This window comes from Anastrepha obliqua, chromosome 1, assembly GCF_027943255.1.
Source record: "Anastrepha obliqua isolate idAnaObli1 chromosome 1, idAnaObli1_1.0, whole genome shotgun sequence".
Taxonomy (NCBI): Eukaryota; Metazoa; Arthropoda; class Insecta; order Diptera; family Tephritidae; genus Anastrepha; species Anastrepha obliqua.
In genome coordinates this window covers 76173178-76194513 of record NC_072892.1, presented here as the reverse complement: position 1 = coordinate 76194513, position 21336 = coordinate 76173178, and the positions used below count along the sequence as shown (strand labels likewise).

At 36.4% G+C, this 21336-nt stretch overlaps 1 protein-coding gene across 1 annotated transcript in view; it reads left to right on the top strand.

Annotated features, from left to right (window-relative positions):
• The window catches only part of LOC129249853 (methanethiol oxidase), a 31784-nt gene extending 16519 nt beyond the window's left edge, over positions 1–15265 (top strand). Inside the window, exons 4-6 of the mRNA XM_054889525.1 lie at positions 7813–8305; positions 11868–11993; positions 14756–15265. Of these exons, the coding sequence (XP_054745500.1) occupies positions 7813–8305; positions 11868–11993; positions 14756–14953 (817 nt within the window). The 3' untranslated portion in view covers positions 14954–15265. The remainder of the gene's footprint in view (positions 1–7812; positions 8306–11867; positions 11994–14755) is intronic.
• Positions 15266–21336: the final 6071 nt, after the last annotated feature.

Sequence of the window (21336 nt, the reverse complement as noted above, 5' to 3'; positions counted from 1 at the left end):
ATGATGTACCTTTTGGTTCCGGTTTCCGAAAATATCAATTCGACTCGACATGTGGTGCACACAGTATTCGGTGTCCATGGTTTTTCATTGTTTCTAGGCTCAATTCCATAACACTTATGGTATGCAAATTTCAAAGGATTTGAAAACACACGTCGCATCCTTTTAACGATAAACTCCCCGCAGATGAAACAGAACATATCTGGATCATTTTTACACTCAAATTCTCGCGCCCTTTTATTCATATTATATTTTTAAGCAAATGACGGATTATAAACTGCAATTAAAAAATGAACAGTATCCGGCGATCCTTGCAGAAATTATGAAGGAACGAGGCACATGTACTATTATTTATACTTACATAGATCACCTACCTATACAAAAAGGTTCCCTAGTTATACATAGAAAACACTACCTGCCTTAAACATATGATCTTGCTTGAAATGTGTCTGTGCTTGAGATAACGACACTAAGAATTTTTTGTATCTAATAACCCTTCGAAAATCTACCTGAAACTAACTGATCTGCGAATACTAACACATATTACCAGTAGGGTACTTAACACGTTCCCTGTCCGCTGAGCCACATATGGTTCAGGAAACGTGCGCCTGATAAGCACTGATACGTTCCTGAGCCATATGTGTGTCAGCATAGAAAAAATTCCCTGAACCACATGTGTTTCATGAACATGCAGAAGCAAAAATGGACCATATGTGTTTCAGGTAGAAATACCCTACATCCGTTTTTTTTTTAGTTATTATTATTACTAAAGCTATCCTATGACTACAGAAAAAACCTTGTTGGACTTGACGGTCAATTTTGCATTTTTGTATTGGGACAGGGAACGTGTTAAGTATTAAATGGATATATTTACTTGAATGCTTGTAACTTTTGTATTAGTTCATCGATTTTGTTTAATCAAAGTTTATTTTTTTTGTAATAAAACGGAGCTTAGAGTGAAAATAAAAAATATACGAAAAAGTAAAAAGTTTTCGAGATCCTTTCTCTCAAAGTACAAATTTTTTTATATTTTTACAAAAAAAATTAAAAAAATCCGTTATGATAGCTCGTTATCTTTAAATCTGCAGGGCCTAGCAAAAAGTGTTTTACACACAGTTTATAGCAAATTTTATTACCTTTTAAAAGCTTTCAACGGTTTTGGAATCGCTCAATTCGTTTTCGAGATATATATGATTAAGTGAGCCGAATTTTTTTTTTTTTGAAATAACGGTAATTCGTAAATATCTCAAAAACGTTACCATAGAATAAAAAATAACCTTGATTTTCGGAATCAGACGGTGATTTTACATAGGAATTTCATAACGGCGTCTCTGGTGCAGAAAAAAAGCTGAAATTTGTGATCCAGTGTAATTAGACATATATTTTTCAAATCTCGAAGGTATTTAAATAATGATAATGGTTTGAAACGAAAACGTAAATATAAGAAGACTGTAATCTAACTTTTTGTTTACGAAAACGTTGAAGTCAATCCACTGTAAGTGTTACGATGTTATTGTAGTTTAATGGTACCATCAGTTGTCGTAACGTTCTGTTTTATTAGTCTTGACACCGATCCCTAAACGGCATAAAAATGATTATCAAAATAAAAATGAACGTTGATTAAAATGATTATCAAAAAGAGATTGAAAGCTAAGGCGAGTGCCAGCAAGCATAACAATAAAACATCCATGATTCAATAATAAAATGCTGTGTAAATTTTGACATCTGATTTTGGATGCTACTTAATCGACGCAATTTGGGATTACGAAAAAAGGGGTATTAACCCGTGAAAGGTTAGTGACATTGGATTCAGTGGTAGCGAAGTTATTGCGTCATAGTGTCAGTATATTTGTGTCATCGGTACGAAAATGAGTTTCGAACAAAGAGCTAATATCAAATTTTGTTTTAAAATCGTTAAAACGGTTACCAAAATATTTGAATTGATGAAAAAACTTGATAGCGATGATTGTCTATTTCGTGCCAGAGCTCATGAGTGGTTTACATGTTTCGGAGATGGTTGTGAGGATATAAATGACAATGAACGGCCCGTATGTAATCGCCGAAAACTCCATCGAAGTTGTTCCTAAATTCATCAAATATGAAATGAAATCATCGTTGAAATTCATGGAATTGGAGTTGAATATCACCAAAACATCAATTTATCGCATTTTAACTGATAATTTGGACTTACGAAAGGTCTGTGCACGTTTCATTCTGCACAAGTTAACTGAGGAATTGCTCAGAATTCAACATTCGAAAGACCTCATTAAAGTGGCGAGAAAAGACAAAAACTTCCTTTACAACATTGTAACTGGTCATGAAAGTGGTGTTTCCAACATGAACCTGAAACAAAAAATCGCTTTTGGAGAAGTTATAAATCAAATCGATGCTCATTTGTTTTTACGATTCCAAGGGAGTTGTCCACAAGGAGTTCGTGCCAACGGACCAAACCGTTAATACAATTTTCTATCTTGGCGTTTTGAAGCGTTTGTTGCACCGCATTCTCGAATTCGCCCTGAATGCCGCGAAGGAGGAAGTTGGCGCTTATTGCATGATAATGCACCATCTCTTCGACCCCCACTTTTTGACTAGAAATCGCATTTTGACCATCAATTACTCACCGTATTCGCCTAACATGGCTCCCTGAGATTTCTACCTATTCGAAACATTGCATTTGGCCATGAAAGGGAAACGGTTTGCGTCCGTCGAGGCCATCCAAAAGGCTTGTACCGACGTCCTGAAGGACATTCCGGTCAATAACCTGAAACCCTCTTTCGAAAAGCTTTTAGATCGCGCACAGTGTATCGAGGTCAGAGCGGACTATTTTGAATAAATAAATTCGAAGTTATGAGAACAAAGCACCTGTCGTTCCTATTTTAGTTCAGTCCTGTTTATTTTGGACTTCACCTTGTATTTATGGCTGGTTACCTGGTTATAAAGCTTTAATCTAATAATTTTTCCCAAATTTGTCTTGATTTTTTTCCGGAAGGATAATCCTAAATCCAAAAGCTCGTAGTTTGACAAACAATTGTGATAACCAAAACCGTACAGAAATAAAAAGTGTATAATCTGTAAATACTGCAATTCCTCAGCTCAAAGCATCAAACACATCCCTAGATGACTGTGTACGTTTTATAAATCACAGGAAATTACTAAACAACACAAAACCTAGAGATCTTCTCTACAGACATTATTAAACTTATAAGCTATTTAAAATATTGTATCATATATATATACAATATATAATTGGCGGGTATACCCTTTTTGAGTGTTTGGCCGAGCTCCTTCTCCTATTTCTAGTGTGCGTCTTGATGTTGTTCCACAAATGGGTGAACCTACAGTTTCAAGACGACTCCGAACGGCATATATTTTTATGAGGAGCTTTTCCATGGCAGAAATACACTTGGAGGTTTGCCATTGCCTGCCGAGAGCGACCGCTATTAGAAAAATGTTTTTCTTAATTGTGGTGTTTCACCTAGATTAAAACCTACGTTATCTCTGTGAATTCCTAATGGTAATCACGCAAGAACACATTCGGCTACGGCGGTCCACGTATATACTTATTCAAAAATGACCATCTCTCAATCTAGCTTAAGACTTGTTGTTTTTATAGTTAACTATTTATAAATACAATTGTTAACAAAACAAAAACTATAAGTTTTCCACAAATTTAAAACTACTGAAAGAGTTTGTTATACCTTAATTCCATAAAGCAGAATGGAAAAAACAGTATTGTTTGTTAACTTCTTAGTAAATGTTTTCATTTCTATGTTTGTAGTTTTTTTATTTGGTCTGAAGAGGATATCACGGATTTATTAAGCTCAAAATGCAGACACAGGGTGAAAGTTAGACATCTCTCATCACCTTTAATTATTGCTTCATGAAAATTTGAATGCTTGTGATACCTATATAGTACACACAAAAAATGCATGTCTACTGCTACATAAGTTCATCTTGAAAATACGAATTTATTTATAAAAAAAAATCAATTTTCAAATTATAAAAAAATCATAAAGTTGTAGTCGTAGTTCTTTATTTATTTACAAATATTGAATTTAACATTTCAATAATTCATACAATAATTTATTTAAATATACAAATAGATAAAGAAAGAAATAATAAATTTGTGGCAATAACAATGTTGTCTGTCACAGCTCAAAAAACAATTAATAATTAAACTCTGCGTTAAGAAATTCTCTATAGCGTAAAGCTGAGTATGTAATGCAAGTTGGTCTTTTCCAATTGTGGCCATTAAGTATATCTAGGTATATAAATATTATTTCTGCTTCATTTAGTTTCGCTGCGTTTAGGTATCTTGTTCTGATCTCCTTCAGTACCGGACATTTTCCTAAGAAGTGCTGCATATCTTCTTCCTGATTTAAATTGCAGAGGGTGCAAATTTTCTGGGTATTTCCATACGTGATTGCATTAGGCTTTAGTAAACTACATCTTGCTCTGAAAATTGTCAGATAGTCGCATACTTTCATTAATATATGATTCCTCTTTTGAGTTTATAAATGTTTGTAAATTCGCGTCGTGCTTGACTCTGCTTTTTGCCTTGCCATGTAGAGATCTTTTATTTTCATTTTGGTAAGAAGCTGCTCACAGCGATCTTGCCAGTCTGTAGCGGTGATGTTTTCTTCAAACTTCAGACCGAACTCCATTCCCATGTCATTCAGCTGGTTAATCCAAAACACATTTTTACCTGATGGCTTGTGTTCGTTTGTGTGGGAGTATGTTGCAATTGTATTTATAAATGGTTTCCCAGACATACATATTTCATGTGTAGTCCTAAAGAATAAATGTGGATATCTTCTAAATTAGTTTCTGGTGTTATTGCATAGTTCAGAGTGAACTCGGGTAGTTTGAGGATTTTTTTAATCAAGTACGTTGAAGTTTATTTACTTCATCAAATAAGGCATAACCCCAAACTTGCGCTGCGTAACTTGGTATTGCTCTGCATACCGATTGGAACAGCTTCCATTTTGATTTTAATGAAATAAATGGCTTCGCTAAAAAATCGTTCCATGTGCAATTAATACTAGTATAAGTATTTCTGGCTTCTAAGTGCGTGCCGAATGCCATTTTGGGTGTGAGAATGACACCAAGACTTTTATATTCTGCCACCAATTTAATTTCTTCACCTTAGTACCACCACTTTTCTGCCTGGGAAAGTCATCCACATCTTTTAAGGACCATCATCTCCAATTTATTTGGGTTTACTTCCATATTCCATGCAGCGCAGTATTTCTCCAGGTTATTAATCATGACCTTAGGGTTATCCGCAGGAGAACAATATCATCGGTATAAAGGAGAATATGTAACATATATTCATGCTCTCAACCAATAGTCGTGCAAATAATGGCGACAACCATCCTTGTTTCACACCAGTGCAGGTTTCAAAATAGTCGGATACTTCTTTTCCCGTCCAAGCTGCAGATCTAGTATTCTCGTAGATATTTTCTATCAAGCTCGATATCTTGCTAGATATTCCCATCTGACGGTCTCCTCGGCGCCCTGGCAAACGCCGCCTTGAAATCAACTAAATGCGTAGACTTTTTGATTTTCATGAAACTTTAAATGTACAACAGACGCAAGATTATAAATGTTATCTACAGTTTAATAATTTCTTCTAAAGCGGGCTTGAAACTCTGTGAACACGTTGTTTTTTACCCAATTCGCAAGTCTTGCGTTAATCAATCCCATTAATACCTTTGCGATAGAATTCATAAAATATTATATATTCCCCGTTAGTTACTGGCTGCATTTACGTCTCCCTTTTTAAAAATTGGAAAAATTATTGTTTTTTCAAAAATCTCATCGATTCTTCCGGTCTTCCGGCCTTTGCTAACTCCAACAGAAATTCTGGCGAAGCAAACTTTAGTTCATAAGGTATTCTATCTTCCCCTGCCGCTTTATTTATTTTAGCATTTTCAATGGTTTTTATTTGTCGACTTCCACAAAAGTTATATCTTTATCGAGATCTTTATCTTTACATAGCGCAGATGCGTAATAAATGTCTCTTGTTAATTGCGGTTGGTTTAGTAAGCTTTTCAGCTGGTTTAGTAAACTGATGTTACCTGTCATGTCCGATAGACTGTCGCAAACCCTTCTGTCATTAAGCAGAGGGGAGTGCAGACGGCTGGTTGGATTGATGACGGGCCACTTTCCGTGGGCGAAGCACATGGAAAGGTTGGGCATCTCAGACGGTGTGCTCTGGCTAGCTTGTGAAGAGGAGGATGAGACGGTGGACCACTTGCTGTGCGTCTGCCCTGCCTTCTCTCGAATCAGCTCAGATTTCTTCGGAGATCAGGTAGATTTAAAGAAAATTAAAAGGGAATCTAAATGTAGTACAATGGACTTAATTAATGTCTGAGAGCTGCACTTGCTAGTTGTCCCGACAAAAAAAAAAAAAAGCTTTGAAAATAGTGTTTAAAATCGTTCGCAGTGATATTTGTACCAAATATAAATGAATCCTTCGCTAAAATCTTATAGCCTTTGATAAACTCCTCCATCTTTTGCTTTAGCAGTTGTGTTGATTTGTTTTTCAATAATATTGTTTCTTTGCTTTTTCACATGCGTTTCTATAAAGACGATTTGGCTGTATATATTTTTGATTATCATGTGCAATGTTAGACTTTCTGAAGTCATTCAGATATTTGAAAGAAAAAAACATTTGAAATTGAACCATGCATTTTTAAAAGGCAGGTGACTGTGGCACTGACATTTTCATTATGTTGGCAAGCTTCTCAAGATCCATTATTTATCCTCCATTTTTAAACTTATTTAGATATTGCTTTAGGTGTAATTGATAATTTATCTCATCTTTTTCTTTAAGCAATACCTTCGCCAATAAGTAGATGTTTTCAAATTCATTTATTTTTAATATTAATTTAATTGGCATATGGTCAGACCATACTTTGGATTCAACTTCGAACCTTTCAGTGTATTTCAAACCTTCTTGGGAAACTGCAAATATACTTTTATCGTTTACAGAGTTACCAACTGCACTTATGTAGGTCAAATTGCCAGAAATCCATAAAATGCTTGCCTTTATTATTTAATACCGCGTCTCTTGAGCTCCTTATTATAAATTATAAAGTTATTGAAGGTTTAAATTTTCACAGTTACAGGTTCCACAACTGCTTTCGGGATACTGATGAAGATAGTGGGTATCCGCAAAAATATCAAATAGCATAAAATAGCACAACGTATGTAAATAATACCCTTGTTTTTTTACCGGATTTTTTTATATTTATCTCAGAACAACGTAGGTGACGTATGAACTCATTGGGGGCAAGTAGATCCCCACGTTATTCGCCGTATTTCTCAAATAATACACATATCTACACGAGGGGAATACATACATAAAAAGAAGAAATCCGAATTAGTTTATAAGCTTTGTTTTCATTTGCCAAAAAAAAATTAATTTACTGATTTAAAAAGTGGACAATCGAAATAAATAATGACAAGACGGCCTAAGTTATCTATAGCAATAGAAAAATGCATAACGCCCCCCTTAGGATATGTAATACTGACGAGCAAATAGACACTAAGGTCAAATATTTATCTACGAAAGCTGAAAGAAAAAAACGAAGTGAGACTAAAAACTGCTTCAGACAACTTAACTGGCTCCTCGGAAGAGAAGTAAACTATGGAAGTATTTTTTTTTTTTTAGACCGTTAGACATTGTGACTTTTACATTGAAGAAGTGATATGTAACGCATGTACTACGAGTATACACATTAATCGATTACTGTCACCCACAAACACCTTAATGAGGTTGCTGCTCTAATTTGTTTACTACATTTTTAGTGGCTGGCGATCTGAAGACTTGGATGATATGAACCAATATGGCTGTCGTCTGAATTTTTATAAATGGTCATCGCATACGTTATATCAAACTATTGATTTGGGTTCAGATGGCACCACTCCGCTTGAAGTTCGTTTTATGCATAATCCAAAGCGTGCGGAAGGATTTGTAGGCGCTTGCTTGTATGCAAATATATTTTATTTTAAAAAGAAGGTGGACTCTGATGAGTTTGTCGCTAAAAAAATTATTGACGTACCTGGAAAACTTATTTCAGTTAATGGTGATGAACCACAATATTTACATGGTATGCTTTCCGATATACTTCTTTCCTTGGACGATAAATACCTCTATGTGAATTTTTGGCTGCACGGAGATGTGCGCCAGTACGATGTTACTGACCCAGAAAACCCTAAACTAACAGGTCAGTTGTTTTTAGGAGGATCTATTTGCAGTGATTTGGACAATGTGGAAGTAATTGAGGATAAAGAGCTCAAGGTAGGTATTACAGAAGTTGTACAAAATATGTGCAGTCGCATATTATTAGAATTATCTGTTCATTAGAACCATCTGTTTATTAGAATCAAGAATTATGTATACAAAAACGAAAGAGAATATTTTGAAATAAGCAGATTGCATTTAAGTGGATTACATAAAGGTTGTTCAATGTTTAATCTCAATACTCTTCTTGAACAACATTTTAATATAAAGTAGATCAAATTTCAAATATTGCACTTATAGCAAAAACATTACTAGTTAAGGTTACAATATCATTAATTATGATATGAGAAAAATTTAAAGAAACCAACTAATGATAGTTAATATTTGACAAGCCAAGCTTTTCATGAAAGAAATATATGTTTAGCTTTAGAAACGCCTTTTGTCAAAATATCTGCCAGTATCTCGGTGGTTGCTACATAAGAAAACTTTATCATTACCACTCTTTAGGTTTGGACGAATGAATTTGCTCTTTATGTTTACATGTTTGGTCAGCTCATGTTGTAATCATTGGAGCCATGTCGCTTCTTGAATTGCTGCAGTCAAGGACATGAACTCTGCTTCTGTTGATGAGAGCGCAACTGTTCGTTGCTGGCGGGTAAACCAAGAAATAGGATTTCCTTGGTATTGGAATATGTAACCTGTGGTGGAATCCCTTTCGTCAAAGTCGTTTCTCCAGTCTGCGTCGCAAAAGCCCGCTATGTCACTCTCTTCTTTGTCGAAAGTAAGACCATAATGCATTGTACCCTTTAAGTAACGCATTACACGCTTCATTGCGGTCCAATGTGCTTTACCAGGGTTGGCAGAAAACGACTTAATAAATTTATAGCGAAACATTGTCAGGACGCGTAATTTGCGAAGCAAACAGTAAACACTTAATCGCTTGCATATATGATACTTTTGCCATCTCTCGTTTTTCGCCTTCGTCAGTCGGACACATATTAGAGCTTAACTTTTGATTTAGATCTTTTGGAGTCGACACAGGATTGCAGTCAGCCATGCTAAAACGCTTCAGCATATCCTCAATATATTGTGATTGATCGACAGATATTATGCCTTTCAATTTATTCCCTATTACGCGTATGCCAAGAACAGATGAAACTTCACCAATATCTTTAATCTTCTATTGCGATGACGCTTGCGCTTTTAGTTCGTCAAAGCTTTCCGTATTACTTGAGAATAACAATACGTCTTCAACATAAACTGCCACAAACAACAGGTCGTTGCCTGATAATATACACATGGATCCACTTCACTGCGCGTTAAACCAATGCTAATGAGGACTTTATTGAAGTTATCGTGCCACAATCGGCTTGATTGCTTTAATCCATATAAGGACTTTTGCAGTTTACACACGTGACCCGAATTATCGTCGAACCCTTCTGGCTGAGTAATATATATTTCGTCTTTCGGCTCGGCGTTAAGAAAAACAGTAACTGCATCCATTTGGTGGACGAACAAATTATGTCTGGCCGATAACGCGAGCAATAAGCGTAAAGAGGTATGACTACAGGGGCAAACGTTTCTTCATAGTTTACGCCTTTTTTCTGACAAAACCCTTTCACCACTAATCTGGCTTTTCATCGGATGAGTTTACCATTAGCGTCAACTTGCGTCTTAAATACCCACATAGATTTGATTGCCTTATGGCCAGGATGTAGCTCTGTCAAACACCATGTTTTATTTTTGCATAGAGAACTTATTTGTTCATTAACGACATTTTTCCATTCGTCTGCATATGCAATGCTAATTGCTTCTTCAAGAGTTTGAAATTTGTCAGAAATGAAGTCTATTACACAAAAATTGTAATCTCCCTTTTTACGCACGTTCGGGCCTACTGCTTCGAGTTCCGCACTTAATCTTTCATAATCAGTAGACGATGTATTTGTTTTTCATGGTCAGACGAATAGTTTTGTTCTGTTTTCTGAATATTTGACGAATTGTTGCAATCCCTTTCGATCTGCCGCTCAGGAGTAACATGCTCCAGCTTTACGTTCGAAAATTCAGTACATTGTTCCTCACCTCAATCGAGAACGTTATTTATTTCTCATACTATCGAAAGTTTGAATGAACAATCTTTTTGTTCCGAATTAGCATTTTGCGTTTCGACAAAAACAATTTGTTGGCTTATATTTTTTGAGTTCTAGGATTAAATAAGCGATACGCTTTCGAAGCCCTGCATTATCCAAGCATGATGCACTCAACCGGTTTGGCGTCTAATTTTCTACGCTTTTCACGCGGCACGTGTACCATGGCTTTACTACCGAATACCCTAAGATGCTCTAGAATTGGTGTTTTATTCGTCCACATTTTTTCTGGACTTTTCGCGTGTTAGTAAGTACGCAGCGGTGTTTGCGACTTCAGCCCAAAATTTAGTTTTTAGTGCCGAATCTATTAATATACAACGCCCTTTTTCAACGACGGTACGATTAAGTCTTTCTGCCACACCATTATGTTCAGGAGTGTAAGGAGAAGTAGTTTGATGCACTAGACCACTCCTTAACAAATATTGTTGAAACTTTGCATTGAAGTATTCAGTCCCATTGACCGAACGAAAAACTTTTACCTGGCGACCGCACTGATTTTCTGCCACCTTTTTTTAATTTCACAAATTCTTCGAAAACTTCGTTTTTGTTCACCTTTGGATTTCACAGAAATGGTTTTATTGCTCGTAATTAAAATATGTTTGTTTTGTACCGGAATTTCTTTCACAATTGTGCGATCTTGCACCAGAATCAACACACCAGTCTATTTCACGAATGCCATTTGAAAAGAGAGATGCGAAGAGTACTTTCTTGTTTTTGTTGGTATTGTTGCCTCTTTTCATAAATTTATTAGGGCACTGTCTTGCGAAATGGCCCAATTGCTTGCACGAATAGCACCGAAATTGTTTTAATTTCATTTTTTCTTTCAAGTAGAGTGCGTTTTCCGAACATTTGCTATCAAATTTAACATCTTGTAGCAGACGTGTTTTAATGCTATCGATTGTTAATTTCTTCTTTGAATTTTCTATAAGCTAGTATTAAAGGCGGCCGCCGCAGCCGAATGCTTACTTAAGCAATTCTACTTTGCGTGTAATACCAGTGTCCTCATACGCCGCGAGTAGTGCCTTCCATGCCATTTGCGCAGACACAGCTGTAATAATGTGCGAAAAATTGTTGAATCCAATCATTTCTGCTAATGCACGTTCGTCGTAGTCCTTCTCTTTCTCATTAGGAGTTTGCGGAAGCCCATTTTCGACTATTTTCCAGCAATTTTTAATAACAAGGTACGATATGTCGAAATTTTCGCGACATTTTAATTTTTCCTTGAATATCTAACCACTAAAGGTAAATCCGTACGCAAACACTATTTAGCCACTTTCCTCTTACTGATGTTAACATGATTTCAATTTTATTTGCGCGACAAAGAGCCCATAACCTATTAGAATTATCTGTTTATTTAGAATCGAGAATTATGTATGCAAAACGGAAGTGAATATTTTAATATAAACAGAGTGGATTACATAAAGGTTGTTCAATGTTTAATCTCAACACCAAGTAAACAATATTATACTTTTCAGGAACGTCCAAAACCTCGCTTCGTCAAAGGAAAACGATTAGAAGGAGGTCCACAAATGATGCAACTTTCTTTGGATGGCAAAAGGTTATATATTTCATCATCGCTGTATTCTCCGTGGGATAAGATGGTAATTATTTAATATATTGCATATTCACATATGTATCCTGTTTTAAGTCGCTTAACCTAAGCTTCGCCACCTTTGTGTATATACTGCGGGGCTGCTTGAGTTCTGCGTTAAATAACAAGATGCCGTCGACCTGACTCCATCGCAAACCTAAAACTGAGGCATTGGATAGATCAATAGTGTATTCCGTAGGCGCTAAGCTGATTTCGATGATTCGAATCAACACTGCGTCATTATTAGAATTTGACTTTCGCAACTTAAAACCTCCAGCTGTGAATAAGGGGTCTATAGTGGTTGCTAAATTGATAGCACCTCCAAATAACTAGCGAGAAAATCATCCACGTAGACTGGCGAAATAATGGATTTTCGCGTTTAGACACCCATATTGCTTGGTTAATTTTGTAGAAATTGTCGTACGCAAACTGCTGAATAGCACTTATCGCATTATGATGACTGCGTGCCATGCCATATATGACAGCAGAAATTCGGTAAGCACTTACCTCCTCTCATGGAGATTCACGTCAAAGTGTAAGCTTAAAGTCTCTATCTTGCGGTGCCACGAGAATCTGGCGCACATTCGCTGTGATAGCGATTACATATCGTCAAAAGCGGATGATAATATTGAAAAACAAATCTTGAATGAAGATTCAATGCGACGCAAGTCGTTAAGAGGGAGCCCATTCACAGTACAGTCTGTCTAATGGAAGCGTGACCCACAAAATTTAAACTTAGAGTTCCGTTAAAAAAAATGTAAATGCTCCTAAATAGGTGTATTATTTTCGCAGTGCGCAAATGCGGCACCCACTTTGAAGTGAGCTTTGCAATATAAAGCCAGCCAACATGTTCTTTTGATCTCCTTACGATGTTAGCTAACTTAAGCAAATTCACTTTTCGATCATTCAAAACGATTTTGTGGATTTTTTTGATGTTTTCTGGTGACGCCGCCTCTTTTGGACGCCCACTGCCTTGTGCATCATCGGTGTCTCTACGAAGTCAGCAAACCATCGTTTTATTGTTGTTTCCCATAACACTTTTCACACCATTGCCTCGCTTGAAAATTATTATTTTCCATCAGGAAGCAGTGTAAAATTAAAATATTTGGTTGGTAGCCATAATTATGATGGCAGCGGTTTGGATATATTGTTTGGCATAGTCACAGAAGAATTCCCCCCTTGTAGATGTCGGATGGCAGAAGTTGTTGAGATTTGTGGGGCCAAAAAATAGTATGATATCTGTGATGGCACTAACGACAGTTACCGAAGGAGTCAAGCTTGGATGAGTGCTCGGATTGCAAATACTTCAAGCATAAAATCAAGTACTGTATAGCTTTAAAACGTGGATCGGTTTCAAAGGTAGCATCGCCGGACAATGCATAACATTGTGTGGTTCTTGGCAGTATTGACAGTTCCCATCACCAATCATGGCGATGTTGGACTTTAGGGGAACGAGGTATGGTCTTCTGTTTTGATGAAGAATGCGACACTTCATTACCCTACTACCTGTCAATTCTGTCGAAAGGCAGTGCGATTGTTTTTCTAAAAACGCTAGCAAGTCATTTAAAGGTGATAGGTCGGTGGGAAAGCTATGCATGCAACATTCACGTTATGTGCGAGCGGAGAGTTCAGAAACCTAAATGACGACGATAAAGGCATCCCACTTGTCGACAGGTAACTTCATTATCGGTAACGTTCGTGAGGATTAATTTACCACATAAACGACACCCAATAATACCCTGGACATATCCTCAGTCAGTGATTTCATGTTCAGAAATCTAGCAACATGGATCTCTGCTAATTGCTTAGAGTTGGCATATTTTCATCGCCTTTAATACTTAATTATATTAATCTGAATATAACCCCCTCCTAAGAGAACATACTCTGTCTTAACAGCTTGGCGCAGTTCTCCTAGTTTGTATGCCACCCGCAAACCCCGCTAATTAACCAAAGCCGCAAATGCATAGTTGAATGCAAACTATTTACGGGGGGAGCCATCAAATGATGGTATGCACACTGCTTTAATTTTAACTCCATCAGCGAAACTTTGCGCTAAGTGTTGGCGGGCAGAGATTCCAACTACAATGCCTTTCTTACTTAAATCAGCGTTGCGCATAGAAGGAACTTCAGTGGAGTCTCACCACACCATATGAATCTCTAGTTCATACTCCTTAAGCTTACGGTAACCAAAGTCTCAGTATTTGTGAGCATCCGGTTAAAATACAGGGCAACAGATTTTAAGTGCTGATCAATTTGGGTACATTGAGTTTACCAGCTTTCGCCTTCTTTGTTTATATAACCGCAAAATAGCGGCCGCATGGAACTTTCGTAGACTTTTTCTGGCATGTTCCCTGGTCTAAGAATATATCCGCAATTATTCGGAGAATCAGGACCGATTAAATGAGAAATGTGTGAAAATGCGCTAATTAAGCTAAAGTTTAATAAAAATATGTTTAACAAAAAACGCTAGTTCAGCTTAATGGCATTTCCAGTTTATTCAAAATCCAAGTTAAGAAGAAGGAAATTTACAGGATGACTCCAATGGAGAGAGAGAAAATGAGATTCAATTTTCGAATGATATTCAATGTTCTACACAAGTGAAATGGTTTTTTCGTGTTAGTAATTTCTGCTTATTTAGTATATAAGTTTACATAATCGTTAAGACATACACGTATACGTCAGTGAATGTTTTATTTAAAAAAAGATTATCAAAAACTTACTATGAGTTACAATAAGATACTAATACCAATATATGTTTTTTCTTTTATATAGTTTTACCCGAAAATGGTTGAAAAAGGCGGACACATTATACTAATTGACGTTGACGTTGTTAATGGAGGTTTAAAACTCAATGAGGACTTCCTTGTTGACTTTGGTAAGGAGCCGTTTGGGCCAACACTTCCTCATGAAATGCGTTACCCGGGCGGCGATTGTACTTCTGACATTTGGTTGGCTAAGGAAGACAAATAATATTTAAAAACTGCATGAACCAATGTACATTCATAGATTTGAATTAGACGAATACCAATTGAAAGAATAGTTGAAATGTAATATAACAAATTGAAAAAAAAGAAAAAACTATAACCTACACAATGTATACAAACAAATAAAATTTTTATATATTCGTAAAGAATAGGATATTTATTCAATAATGGCACAGGCACAGGCTAATATTTAGTAGTACTCGTAGTAGTATTTATTGCAAATAAAAGTAAAATATACAAAATTGGAAATTTACTTATTGTAATATTAAGAAAAAAATAAATCTTTACAATAATTTAACTACAATGGCATGAGCCGTCTGTCGATTTAGTCGACCAGTTAAACTCTTTTTTTAAGTAATCTCGGTATCTAAAGGCATATTTAATGAAACGCAAAAGTTTATCCCAATATTCATTTTCCCCATTGAGAATCTCAATCAGTTGTAAATCATTTAAGGTAAATTTTCCGAAAAAGACTTTTCTGTATTCTCAGCGTGCCAGAAAATGTACTATGTTTTCAAGCTTGCCTAAATTACACATTGAGCAAGTTTTTTTCCTGTGTCAAATCTGTTGTTATTGAAAATTACCATGTCACTTCTAGCCCTCATTATCCACATATTTGATTCTATATCATATTTTTTTTAAATAAACTAGACCTTTCGACCAATCTAATTCCGTATATATTAGGCCGGGTCGATTTGTGGGGAGGCAAAAAAATCGCCCATTGCTCTGTGAAAATCATATTCTAGGGATCAAAATAAGAAACTTTGCCGAAGGAACCATACCTCTAAAACGAATTCTGATGTCCCCCAATTTGGGTCGAGTTTTTAGTTTCTTTTCTCATGTAAAGGCCAAAAATGATGATATTTTGAAATTATTGTATGGGGAACCCCCCATGGAAGTTCCAGGGGGTGTGCCACTGGCATGGGTGGATCGGCCGTCCAAAGTTAGTGGGGGTCGGTCATACATTTGGATTCGATTGGATCACCCTAAATAGGTCAAAGTGGGATTTTTCGTTCGGCCCAAATTGTCCGGCATGTGAAGATACCCCGCACGACACTAACCAGCTTTTCACATGCCCTCTAAAACCTACTCACCCCTCTCCCTCTGGACCTAACCCGTCGAAACAGTATGTTTCCTGGGCCTACCTTTGGATTAGTCAGACGAGGACGCCCGGTGATTTACCCTACATTGACGGGGCTTTTATTACTGTTAAAACAACAACAAAAACAACAACAGCCACAAATGTAACCATAACAAGACCACTCGATTGAACTTTAAGAACGAAAGAAACGGTGATCCAAAAGAATGCTGCTAGAAACCTCACCGGATGCAGAAAAGAGGTCGGTTGGAAACTTGGATGTAGTGGATTTAATGCGGTTTGTGAAATATTTGCTAGAAGAAAATTTACAAAATTTAGCTACGAAAAACGATCTATTCTATCTGAAAAAGTTAAGGTTGATGAAAACAAAGCATTGGTTTCTGAAGTCAACTTGCTCAAAGACAAAATGGAAAGCGAGAAGACTAAAGTAAATAAATTTCTTCGACACACTTTATCGTTTCACTTTCGCACTTGTGTTCACTTTCGCCTTACGCACTTACTTATTCAATATTTAAAGAATAAAAACTTTCAATTTAATTTCTGGAATTAGAGAACTGAAGGCAATAACGAAATAAGGCACAATTTTATTCAAAAATATTATTTGTACATAGCCATTAATGACGCCTTTGATGTTTGCTTACAGAGGTAAATATGTAAGCCATTCTTACCGAGATAAGATGAGTGCTTTGGGTCATTGCCTTGTTGGAACAAGAACTCTATAGCATTCAGTCCAGGTTTAACGACACTATCGTGCAAATTATTCTTCAAAATATTTAAATACAGATGTTTGTCCATTGTCATCAATAAAAACCATTTTTCCTACTCTAGATGAAACTATGCACCCGCAAACCATTGCATTTCTTAATCCATGCTTAACGATAGGGATACGATTTTTTCATTATGTTCTGTATTTTCTTTTGGAGGTCTATCTGATTCGGAAACATTAAAACTCGACTCATCACTGAATATGGCGCTTTCCGAAAAAGAATCTGGCTCATTTATATAGCAGTTGGCGAAGTCCAATCTCTTCTTTCTGTTAATATCTGAAATGTGGTGCTTGCGGCGTGTCACTCTGCTTTGATAACCAGCGTTTTGCAGACAATTACGGAGTGTTTATAGGCTTACATTTTTCAGCAAAGGCTCTAGATTTGGGATTTTGCGCGACTGATGCTACTATGTTGCGTTTCGCACGTGAAGTCAATATTTTTCGTCTTCCGGCTTGGTGGTGATTAGCTTCGAATTTACCAGCATTAAGGTAATTAGCAATAACAGTTTGCACCGTAGAATGCGATTTGCCAATAGTTTTGCCGATCTCGGGCAGAGACTTGTTTTCTAAGTAAAATTTAATAACAATTTTCGTATTTCTAATGGTAAATCCACACTTCGGGACGAAGTTCATTTTCAGTCGAGATATTACGCGTAACTGAAACTGAATCAACAAGAAGAATTAAAAAAAAAACCTATATTATTTCGTTTTCAGCAATATTATTAGTAAAAACACAAACGATTTTTACTGTTGCTTTTGTAGCAACAATATCATGAACTGAAAGTGTACGAATACATGTTTTGCAGCATGTGTGAGTTGAAATAACGGGAGTTTTGTTTTCGGCAATTCATCATTCTTTAATTGACTCAAAAAAAAAAATGTATTGTCACAGCAAATATTTTGCGCAAAGCTAACGTTTTTACGTACTACGCAGGTGTTACGAACAAATTGCGTGACCACTGTACAGGGTTTGATTGAAAAGTAATTAGCCTTATTTTTTTAAGCAGTTTTATTAAACCTTTTGGCTTATAACGGGTGATTTTTTAGCTATTATCTTTTTAAACAGTTGGTTTAAACAGCTGACGCACGTTTCTTGTTTTGTTTCACTGTCAAACATCTTCAGTTTGGTCTATAATTGAACCATGAATCGTCTTACAAACGAACAACGCTTGCAAATCATTGAATTTTATTTTAAAAATGTTCGTTCTGTTAAGAAAGTTTAAAGTCGAAAAATTTTGATCAGCGACGAAGCTTATTTTTGGATCAATGGGTACGTAAATAAGCAGAATTGTCGATTTTGGAGCGAAGATCAGCCAGAATATTTGCAAGAGCTACCAATGTATCCAGAAAAGGTATCCAGTCACAGTTTGGTGCGGTTTATGGACTGGAGGTATCATTGGACCATACTTCTTCAAAGATGCTGCGAATCGTAACGTAACTGTGAATGGTGAGCGCTACCGTGAAATGATCAATTGGCCACCAAGATCGTGCGATATAACGCCTTTAGATTATTTTTTGTGGGGCTATGTTAAAGCTCATGTCTATTCAGACAAGCCTGCTTCAATTAACGCATTGGAAGACAACATTAAAGCATTTATATGTGAGATACCGGCCGAAACATTGGAAAGAGTATGCCAAAATTGGACTAAGCGGATGGACCCTTTGAAGCGCAGTCGCGGTCAACATTTGCATGAAATAATCTTCAAACATTAAATTATATGGACTGTATCGATAGTTTAAATAAAAATTTCATGCATTTTTCTGAAAATTACGTGTGTTTTTTTGAAAAACTTTCCTATAGCTTATAAAAAATCCCCCTTGACAACTAATATTCTTCAAAATAGGACCCTTGAGCGTCAATACACCGCTGGTAGCGGTCCTTCCACTGCAGGAAAAATTTTTTAAACTCATCCGCCGGAATCGCGTTCAATTCGGTTGTCACAGTTTTTTGGATCGCCTCGATGGAGTCGGAACGCCTCCCCTTTAGCTTTCTTTTCAGGCGCGGGAACAAGAAGAAGTCCGGAAGGGACAGGTCTGGGCTGTAGGGAGGGTGGGGAAACACCGGAACCCCCATCTTGGCCAATGCAGAGGTGCAGAGGAAGGCGTCGTCGAAGGCCTTCCAGATCGCTGTTCGTCTTCGACATCCTCCCGGCCTTCCTTGAACGACTTGTGCCACCGTTTTACCTGGGCACTGGACAGAGATTGGTCCCCGTAAGCCTCTTTGAGTAGCCCAATGGTTTCGGTACTCGTTTTGTTTAGCTTTACGCAAAATTTGATCGAGTAACGTTACTCCAACGATCGCTGCATTTTCGCCACTGCAAAATCCTAACACACTTTGAAAACAGCTTTCACGCGCGTAGCGATGTTGACTGCACCCCTGTTGCCCGCGAACTGAGACCTGGTTTCTGGTGGAAAGGGAAGGTCCAACGATCATTTTCCCTCACCAGCCGATTCGGTTGATCGCTTGGCAGACGCTCCGCGCTCATTACGTTTCAATCAAACCCTGTATATAAAGAACAAATTTCTTAGAGCGTTTGTGTGCTTTAACCCTTTGCGATAGGCAAATTTCTCTGATGGGAGCACCGTCGGATCAAAGTTAACTTTTCGGAGTTATTTCTCCCTTAGTGACTTAAAATAAATATATGTATGGATATCAGAAAACACTGAATTCGTTTAAACTGATTTATTGTGTTTAATAGCGTTATAAGTATTGAAAACTCAATTCCTCTGTCAAACTGGTGGCACGGACGTTTACGACGACTAGCGAATACCGTCAATGGGATGGCATCAACCGCATAGGGTTACAACTTTTTGTATTTTTTCTTATTTTTTACAACTACAGTGATGCACGAATTTATATTGAGTTAAAGTGGGCTGACATTGCAGGACGCTTTAGTAAATATAGTAATACATACATACATATTTATAATATTTATATAAGAAGTAAGTATTTACTATATATGCAAGGAACTTTTTTTAAATTGTTATTTATCATCTGATGCCTGGTAGGACAAACACAAATTACGATATCGAACTTTTATGACGCATCTTTAAAATGCTCGCACTTATATAAATCTTTAAATTAAGATCGCAATACTCGTGAATTGTCATTATTTATTATCGCGAAATTTTTCCAGAATTTATCGCTTTCTGATCACCCCCGTAAGCGGAATTTTCTATAAATTAGTTCTTGTTAATTTCGTTATTGACGGTAATTTACTGTTAAAAATGACAAAGAAAATACAATAATGACAGTTAGGATATTATACTTTTACCAAGCTGGCCAGAATTTCACATCGAATGTGCCACTTGAAAAATTCGTGCAACACAACAGCTGTGATTTCAAAGCATTTTTCTCAAAACTATATTTTTCGAATTGGCGTACACGATAACTCGAAAAGTTATTGACCGATCTCCCTGAAATTTTGCACACATCTTTTTTATGAAATTTTTTTCTATGTTTCGAAGAATTTTATTCTGCGAATTTTTTTTTCATTTTTTTTTAAATTAATATAGAAATTATGACATTAATAAACAAAAAAATGTTGGGTTTTTTGTATTCAGGACACTGACGCCGATGCTACAGTACCCGCCGATTGAGAAGCTCGGCTGCGACCTTCCTGGAAGAATTGAGTATACATCCGCTATTTTAAATGATTCAAATAAAAATAAAAAAAATATATTATTTTAAAGTACAAATAAACTGTATGCCAATTTTGAAAAAAATATATTGACTCTTCATTTTAAATAATTTTAATCAAAATCAGGGAAAATATGGCCGGTTACAGGTATCTGTCGCCTAAATTAAATCGTTTATGGTTATACCTTTCCTACCGGGATGCCATACACGATTCCTACCGGGCTACTTTGCTAACAGTTCTTCATTGCACTTGTGGGTGTACAAAGCAAGAAAATAATATAAACTCCCTTGGGTTCTCATGGCCCGTAGGATACACAAAATTGAGCAAAACTTATCCCATAGAAAAAAACTGCGTTCGTTTAGTTACATATTTACACAATACATCGGTTTGTGGCCCAAATGCAAAGGTCAAAAACGGTTTGAGATAATAATTTTGCTTAATATTTTTCTGATTGGTTGTTTTGATTTTATTCAACGAGGCATAGCAACGGATGCCGGGTATTGTAATATTATGGTTATTAATAAAAAATTATTTTCTATGAAATTATTGCTTGTAATTATTCTATATACATATCCTAAATCCCTCAAAACTACTCCTACGCGAGCGGGGCCGCGGGTTAAAGCTAGTATATACATACATATGTATATATATTCGAGAGCAGGTGTTAGGATTAACAGCCTAAAACAAACGTGAGGAATTACAATAGCAGCACTAACCACCAAAACGTCAATAATAAAAATGTTAACTTTAACAGCTACGTATTCGTTTCTTAATGCTGGCAGAGTATATGTATGTGTACATATGTATGCATGCAAGTACATTCTCATATACCGTATGTATGTACATATGTATGTATCTTTGCA